This window comes from Punica granatum, chromosome 7 (genome assembly GCF_007655135.1).
Source record: "Punica granatum isolate Tunisia-2019 chromosome 7, ASM765513v2, whole genome shotgun sequence".
Classification (NCBI taxonomy): Eukaryota; Viridiplantae; Streptophyta; class Magnoliopsida; order Myrtales; family Lythraceae; genus Punica; species Punica granatum.
In genome coordinates this window covers 8,090,761-8,099,325 of record NC_045133.1, presented here as the reverse complement: position 1 = coordinate 8,099,325, position 8,565 = coordinate 8,090,761, and the positions used below count along the sequence as shown (strand labels likewise).

Below are 8,565 nucleotides of genomic sequence, written 5' to 3'. Positions count from 1 at the left end.
AAATTTTGATCAAATTTAATAAATATACAATTATTCAAAAAAATTACAAGAACAACAGAATGATCTTGGAAGGTGAACAGGGATGATGGGGAGAGAAATTGGGAGGAGATATAGAGAATCACGATCGAGTTGCACAAGACTATGATAAATAACAGTAATAAAAATACACATTGTTTGAAACCTCACTCAACTCTTTAAGTGGGCAATATGTTAACAGCCACTGCTCTCTAGCAATTATCTCTGTGGTGGGCTCATTCTCAGTCTCCTGTGGGTACTCGTCATGAGAGTCGCCATGACTTGGACCTGCTTCAACATCATCAATATAAATACCGCTACAACTTGGGCACTTCTCTACTTCCAAGTGAATCCCGATTGCCCTGGTCTTCAGATGAGGATGAGGCTCTACATCCAGCACCACCTCAATTCCCTCATAGACTTCCATGATTTCCTCAGGTGCAATGGAAAATATGCTGACATTATCTGTAAATTTCCGTAGAAAACCTAACAACAACCATTTGCTTTTTCCCCTTGTTAGGTTGAGCAGTCTCACTTGACCAATATTTAACTTCTTAGCATGTTGGTTGCATATAATGTATGAGACAAAGATTCTGTTCAGCTTACAACTATGACATGCAGGCAACTGAAAAAATATTGAGGGGCCAGTGCTCTGATACTCAAACCACTCGGGAATGTTGCTCCCAGATACAAATAGCTCTCTCCCCCGCCAGGACTGCACATAGAATATGGATGTGATCAGCCAGTTACGTGCACATTTAACTGAGGGTTGGTAGGAGTTTTCAGATAAAGTTTACCCAATACCGCATTACATGTTAAAGTCACTAGAATTTTCTTTTGCTCTAACAGCATGAGTGTGAATGGCCAAAAAAGAAAAACTACATGTAACGTTTTTATATATGCATAGAGTAATACAGAAATTATTAGATTCAAGAGGCCGAAGATAATTAATCAATTAGGTCTCAAACTGCAGCTGTAAAACGGTCTTCTAGTCATCTTACTAGGATATTTGTGCTTTCTAGTTATAGTGAAGAAGTGATTATATCGGTTAAAATGCACTTCTCAAACACTTTCTTCTACTAAATGGCTTGAAAGAATCCATGCACTAAATGATACGGGGTGCATCGACAAAAAGAGAGCAAGAGTGAGAGAGACAAACCTTTAGAATAAGCTCATTCAACTTGGCTAACAGCTGTTCGTTGCAACCTTTAAAATTTAGCAAGTAAAAAGGATTCAACTCTCCGGAGTGAGAAATCTCTGCCAGTCTAGGACAATCCCAGAAATACATATCAGTTTCAATTTGAGTATTCGGCAGAGAGATTCTTTTGAAGGATTCACAGCAAATTACAACTACAGTTTTTATCTTCTGGGGCAGATCTGGGAGTGATTCCAGGTTTGGACAGCGACCCACCTTAAAATGCTGGAGATTAGAAAGAGAGATGATTGAACCTGGGAGAGAGCGAAGATGACTTCCAAAAAGGTGGAAGCTTCTTAGGGACTGTAAGTTCCCAATGCCCTCTAGATTAGCATCATCTGATATGTTGCAGTCCACTAATATCAGATCGGTCAATGACCTTAGTTCACGTACAGAAGCAATCTACCAATTATTCTCCTTGGGGGCTTCCCTCTTCGATATCCCGCATAAAAATAGCTTTGATAGGTTCTTCAAGTCGGTGAAAGTTTGAGGAGATTGCATCATAAGAGCTGCATCAGCTAGAAGTTCTGTCAGACATCCCAAGATACTAAAGTCATCCGGTAACCTCATGAGGTTTGAACAGCCTCGAATGTCCAGATGTTGTAGAGATCTCACTTTGCAAATACTGTCCGGTATACTTTTAAGCTTCTTGCAGCCTTTCAAATTCAACAAAAGAAGTCCCTTCAGACAACCTATGGATCTATCAATTTCTATCAACTCTTCGCAGTCGATCATAATCAGCTCCTCGAGCTTCGAGAGACCCGAGAAGTCGGGAGTGTTGGTCAGGAAATGAGAGTAGCTAAGATTAAGCACCTTCAAGCGAGGCATCTCCTGCAAAAAGAACGGAAAAAATAAAGTAAAGTCAGGCTTTCCACGCGACATTTATAATGGAAACCAGTACTAATGATTGAAAAGGAAAATGGCCAATTACCTTGGAATTAGTTTTCCAGGTCGATCGAAGCTTGCTATGTTGCATATCGAGAACAGCCAGGTTTTCCATGTAGAGTTCATCTGGTATGAAGTCTAAAGGAAATCCATGCCAACAGAGCCATCGTAGCTCTTTCGAAATGAGTCCGTAGTCTCCATCAAGATGTAGGTAGTTGAGCTTTAGCAATCTTAATAGCCTCATCCTTTCAAATGCTTTGGCATCCACTTTCTTAGCCAACTCCAAATGACAATTAGACACGAGTCCTTGAACCTGTTCCGTAACCTAACAAGAACACACCGATAACTAACAAAAATATGTAACATTTCAGCAAGAAAAAGATATATATATATATATATATATGTATGTCAACAAAATTAATTGTGTGTCAAAAAAGACTAGTTGAAAATTCACTTTTTTTTTCCTTGCTTCCTCTCTCCATATATAAAACAGAAAATTGCCTACACAATATAACTCGCAATTTCTCTTTCTGATGGGAGCAGTATTTTCTAATAGTCACATCGATCACATGATGCAATCAGTCTTATTTCCTATATAGTTATAATGTAGTTACAAGTTTACTTGATGGGTCCCAACAAATATTATGTGGATAAGCACATTCCAATATATAAATGTATATGTATTAACTATCCAAATTCTCAATATATATATTTGACTCGCCTCGATTGCAAGTGAGACTGGTGTGACTGGACTCACCCCATCGTAGGTGCTGATGCCACAAATATATGATATCGTCGTGTAGATATCGTATAGATGACAGAAGTTTAAGTCTTTTTTCTTAAATATATATATATATACACACATATATAAATATTTATGTTTTATTAGAAAGAAAGGCCTAAGCAATGCACGATCAATCAAACTTGTTAAAATATCTCACTAAGAGAGAGAGAGAGAGAGAGAGAGAGAGATAGAGGAATGGAGGGTGAGAATTAAGAAATGGAGGAAAAGGAATTGTCTGTGGGAGAAAAGATTAGTCCGGCTGTGACCGCCTCTCACACTGTCATGAACCACCGACATTGCACGTCCCAAGACCCGGGGTCCAAAAATTTTCTTGCCTATACTTGGGAAATACTTAAAAAGGAAAAAGGACCTGTTCGTAGGGACTCCAAGGGGAATATGCTTATAGATTTTTACGGCAAAATAACATTTTTTAACATGATAGTTGATTTTTGTAAATCATTCTTCCTGATTTTTTCCCATATAAACCATTTAAAATGTTATTTTCAGTAATATGACTAATGAATAAATATTTATAAAAAAAAAAATGTTTTACCTGCGCGAGCCATCTGTCCAGTATGTACATAGATAAAGATATTGAGCCTGTCTTGTATATAACTTTATAATATTTTCAATCTACATCTACAAGCAACACATAAAACTCAGCAAAAGCATTAACATTCACAGCAATCAACCACTAAAACTTCCAAAATCTGACATTATTCTTAAATTTCGAACGATAAATCTTCTTCTAATAAGTGTTATATGCATGGGTTTACTCATCGAGGTTGGTTCCATACTCACAGAGTGGGTTCGAAGTGTGGCAAGGATGTCATTCTGGGAGAATAATCTGCTCCGTTTCCCCGGGTCATGCGGAGACTCTCTGCGAACTATTTCCCTCCCCATGTCCTGAATCATGTCATGCATTTCCAGTTTGTTGTAGTCGTCGATTTTGACGAGGCTTCTCTTGGAGAGGACATCAAGCCCTAGCCCAACATATAAGTCACGAGCCTCTAATACCTTGACCACAAGATTCTTATCCCAACCAACAAGGAAGCATGCAATGTCGAGGAATAATTTCTTATCATCTGTACACCCAAGGGCATGATAGCTTATTTCAAGTTTCTTTTGTACGTCTCTGTGAGGATTTCTTCGTAATTGGTCAAGTGCGCTCTTCCAATGTTCCACACTTAGTCCAAGCAAATAAGAACCCAATACTTCAAGTGCCAAAGGTAGGCCTTCACAGTAACTTACAACATCTTTTGCTAGCTTAAAAAATTCTTCACTAGGATCACAATTTCGAAAGGCGTATTGCTTAAATAGTTGTCCAGATTCATGATCATTTAGCGGGGGAAGCTTATAAATACAATTCGCATTAATCTCCTTCACCGAGTCATGGTCTCTAGTTGTTATGATGATTCTACTGCCAGGGCCGAACCATTCACGCTCTCTTGCAAGTGCCTTCAACTGGTCTCGATGGCCTACATCATCAAGAACTGTTGGATGTTGTCTCAGAGCTGCTGTGTCTTTATTAAATGTCTGTAATTTCTCTATTTGCTAAGCAGTTTTATTAATTTTCAGTCAGGTCCTTAAGTTGCAGTTACTCAGTTTATAGGGACTTTGTAGATATTTAAGGATTGTTAAACATGTGTGCAGGAGCAGTTCTGCAGTTTATTTATACGTTTGAGAGCAGTTTATGTTCTCTCTCTCCTTCTATGTTTTTTTTTTCTGTACTCAAAAACTCTGTTTTAGTAGATATTGAATATATGTTTTCCTTTCTTCCTTCACCTCTCTCTGTCCTGTGTGAGTGTGAGAATGAGTTCTGCAGAAACACTGCAGAAACAGTAAAATCATTAATAGTGGTATCAGAGCTTCCTTGATCTCAAGGAACCCGTGTGGGTGAGAGACTTGTGAGGTTAATTGAGTGTTTTGGCTGCATCCATTGAAGTTCAAGGTAAGATGGAGGCAGGTTCGAGTGGATTCTCTGCCATGGCACCACCTGTGTTCGATGGGGAGAATTATCAAGCATGGGCTGTGAAAATGACAGCTTTTATGGAAGGTTGTGATTTGTGGGAAGCAGCGGAAGAAGACTACGAGGTGGCTCCCCTTCCTAACAATCCAACCATGGCTCAGATCAAGCTGCACAAGGAGAAGAAGACCAGGAAGGCAAAGGCAAAATCGTGTCTTTATGCTGCTGTGTCACCCACCATCTTCACCATAGTCATGAGGCTTGAGTTAGCAAAAACTATATGGGATTACTTGAAGGAAGAATATGAAGGAGATGAGAAGATTAGAGGTATGAAAGTGTTAAATTTGTTGAGAGAATTTGAAAGGCTTCAGATGGAAGAGAGAGAGACTGTGAAAGATTTTGCAGACAAGCTTGTGGAGATAGCAAACAAGATAAGGGTGTTAGGGACTGATTTAAGTGATAGCAGGTTGGTACAAAAACTACTTGTTTCAGTGCCAGAGAGATATGAGGCAATAATTGCCTCTCTTGAGAATACTAAGGAGTTGTCAGATCTGAAGTTTGCTGAAGTTCTAAGTGCTTTACAAGCACCAGAACAAAGGAGAATGATGAGGAGAGAAGAGCCAATAGAGGGTGCATTGCAAGCCAAAGTGAAGCAAGGCAATCTTGCAAACAACCAAGGGAGCACAAGTTCAGATGCTAGAGATGGCAATGTTTATACAGATCCTTGTAAGCACTGTGGGAAGAAGGGTCATCCTCATTTTAAATGCTAGAGGAGACCTGATGTAAAGTGCAGAAAATGCCACAAAATGGGGCATGTAGAGAGGATTTGCAGGGAGCAGTATCATCATTTTGGAGAAGCACAGACTACAGCAGCAAATGAGGTAGAACATCTATTTGTAGTCTCCTGCTTTACTTCAAATGCATCTAGGGATGGCTGGCTTATAGATAGTGGTAGTACTAACCATATGATAGGCAATGAAAGCTTGTTTTGTAAGTTAGACAGATCAGTAAAGTCAAAAGTGAGAATAGGGAATGGTGATTTCATTGCTGTTGAAGGGAAAGGAAATGTATTGATTGAGGGTCCTGGTGGTACTAAGCTGATCACTGAAGTGTTGTTTGTGCCTCAAATCGACCAAAACTTACTTAGTGTTGGTCAGCTTGTAGAGAAAGGATACAAGGTGATGTTTGAAGAGAAAAAATGTTTGATTTCTGATTCAAAGTGTCGGAAGTTATTTCAGATTCCAATGAAGAATAAGTCTTTTTCTTTGGATCCACTGAAGATGGAGTCTAAGGTGCAGACAAGCAACAAAGTTGCAATATTGCAGATGCAGTATCATTTTCAGAAGTTGCAGGAGAAGAAGAATGCAAAGCTGATAAAAGAGTGATGGTTGCAATGAAGGAGGAGTTGGCTATTTTAGACCCCCATACAAAGTTTGATTTTGAGGGCTCACCATAAGTTTTTCAAGTGCCAAAGCAGGAGAATAGAGTTTATGATTTAAAAGAGACTTCTAAAGCTTGGTACAGTAAGATGGATGAACATCTGTTAAATTTAGGCTTTGGAAGAGGCATGAGTAAGTCAACATTTCAAGTTGTAAGGAAAGCTGGTGTAGACCAACTTGTACATAAGATCAAATGTTTCATGCAGAAGATTAGAGTTTGCAGCACCTGATCCAAGGAGGAGTATGTTGGATGTTGTCTCAGAGCTGGTGTGTCTTTATTAAACGTCTGTAGTTTCTCTATTTGCTAAGCAGTTTTATTAATTTTCAGTCAAGTCCTTAAGTTGCAGTTACTCAGTTTATAGGGACTTTGTAGATATTTAAGGATTGTTAGACATGTGTGCAGGAGCAGTTTTGCAGTTTATTTATACGTTTGAGAGCAGTTTATGTTCTCTCTCTCCTTCTATGTTTTTTTTTTCCCGAACTCAAAAACTCTGTTTTAGCAGATATTGAATATATGTTTTCCTTTCTTCCTTCACCTCTCTCTGTCCTGTGTGAGTGTGATAATGAGTTCTGCAGAAACACTGCAGAAACAGTAAAATCATTAATAAGAACCACCAAAACCCTTCTCCTCTTCAGTCTTTCCTTGATTACATTGATTCCCCTGTCAATATTTCCTACTTCTATCTTCTGAAACCTGATAATATCATGAAGAAGCTGCTCTTGTAGATGGGCCAGACCATTAGGCTGCTCCGAATTTTCTCTAACGTTGGCCAGAAAATATTTAGCTTCAAAAGAGTGGAAGAACTGATTGAAAACTGCTTTAGCAAGAGTCGTCTTCCCGATACCTCCCATCCCCCAAATCACGATAAAGCGAACATCATCAGAGGGGTCATTTACGTGTTCATTCACACGGATCATTCGAGGTCTAAGGCCAATGGGGTCTTTTGCAACGTCTAGATATGCGTTATTAAGTTCATTGCATATTCTACGGGCAATCTTCTTCACAATCTTCGCCTCCGTGCTGAAGATAATAAAACAATCCAAGCAAAAGTTACGATGCGCAGTATATATAATATAGAGGAGTGACAACGAAAAGAGATGATATAGCAGTGAATTGCATTGCAATGTTTTAATGATAACATCAAAAAGAAATGGGATAATACTTAACTGACTCTTTAGGCTAGTAAATGATTGAACAATTAACACATATAGAGACATTTCCTGATCTAATCAATCGAATTGATGACTTACCCGCTGGCAGAGTTTGTCAGATCCCAGCCGGATAGACTTCCAACTTCAGTGAGAGCAGCCCTCCACCGAGCAACGGTCTCCTTATCTTTGTCCTCTTCATACTTAGCAAATGCTTCTCCAAAGCAACCGGTCTGCTTCCGAACATCCGAAGGATCGACATCGTAAAACACAGGCAGGACCATCTGCCCAAGGGACTTATTCCTGCACTCCATGATCTCAGATAGTTCCTGGAGACACCAACTTGAGTTGGCATAGTTTTTCGAGAGGACCACCACCAAGATCCGGGAGCTCCTGATTGTGTCTATGAGCTGTGATGATATGTCTTCGCCTCTCGGAAGACTGTTATCTATGAACGCATTGACTCCTTTCTCCTCCAAGGAATGGAAGAGGTGGCTGGTGAAGGACCAGCGTGTGTCTTCACCTCGGAAGCTCAGGAAGACGTCGTACGTCCATCTTTTGGGAGAATAAGACCCAGAGACATCGTGCCTCCACCGCTTATGAAAAACAGAGCTGGATGCACTGTCCCTGCTTCGTTTATTGGAAACAGAGTCTTCAAACTCAGTAGCCATACATAGATGCTGCCCAAAATTCTCAGATGAGAGCTCTCTCAGGTAATTTGGCTAGAAGAAAAATTAAGAGGCGAGCTCCTCATCTACTCAATTGTTCAAAGTCAATGTCAACCCCACTATGAGAAACATTTTTCCAGTAAAGCCGAAAGCTATTGAAAGTGCTGCCCTCACTGTATATTCAATTAGTTCACTTTTCAAAGTCGAAATTGCAATTTTAGTCAAAATTATGTGTCTCGGGTTGCGCTCCTAATGCGCCATAATCACTATTTAATTCTGAGAAACTTCTTTCCAGTAAAGTAATTTTAAGGAAATTTCTAGGATGACTTTGTGTCAACCGCCCTTACACCGTATCCTATCCCTGCCCACGCCAAATCCTATCTCACCGAAAGTGAACTGCAAATATTTTTTTTTTCTTTCAAAAATTCTTTGAATTTAATTATTCAAAAGCAATAGATAATTTA

General features: G+C 39.4%; 1 protein-coding gene across 1 annotated transcript; it reads right to left on the bottom strand.

Moving 5' to 3' along the window:
• Positions 1-1,481: 1,481 nt before the first annotated feature.
• LOC116214370 (TMV resistance protein N-like) lies at positions 1,482-8,251 on the bottom strand. Its single transcript, XM_031549785.1, has 6 exons — positions 7,536-8,251; positions 6,936-7,305; positions 3,595-4,433; positions 3,433-3,445; positions 2,142-2,420; positions 1,482-2,041 (listed from the first exon to the last, which is right to left on the bottom strand). The coding sequence occupies exons 1-6, from the start codon at positions 8,102-8,104 to the stop codon at positions 1,613-1,615; spliced, it is 2,499 nt and encodes an 832-aa protein (XP_031405645.1). The 5' UTR covers positions 8,105-8,251; the 3' UTR covers positions 1,482-1,612.
• Between the last annotated feature and the right edge of the window lie 314 nt (positions 8,252-8,565).

What these genes read in the sequence shown, in the direction of transcription:
- LOC116214370 (XM_031549785.1), bottom strand. Translation starts at nt 8,104, where the DNA reads ATGGCTACTGAGTTTGAAGACTCTGTTTCCAATAAACGAAGCAGGGAC. An exon ending in ATATTGACAGGGGAATCAAT is followed by an intron (nt 4,434 to 6,935) that starts GTAATCAAGGAA and finishes AAAACTGCTTAG; the next exon opens with CAAATAGAGAAATTACAGAC. An exon ending in CCTGGAAAACTAATTCCAAG is followed by an intron (nt 2,042 to 2,141) that starts GTAATTGGCCAT and finishes TTCTTTTTGCAG; the next exon opens with GAGATGCCTCGCTTGAAGGT.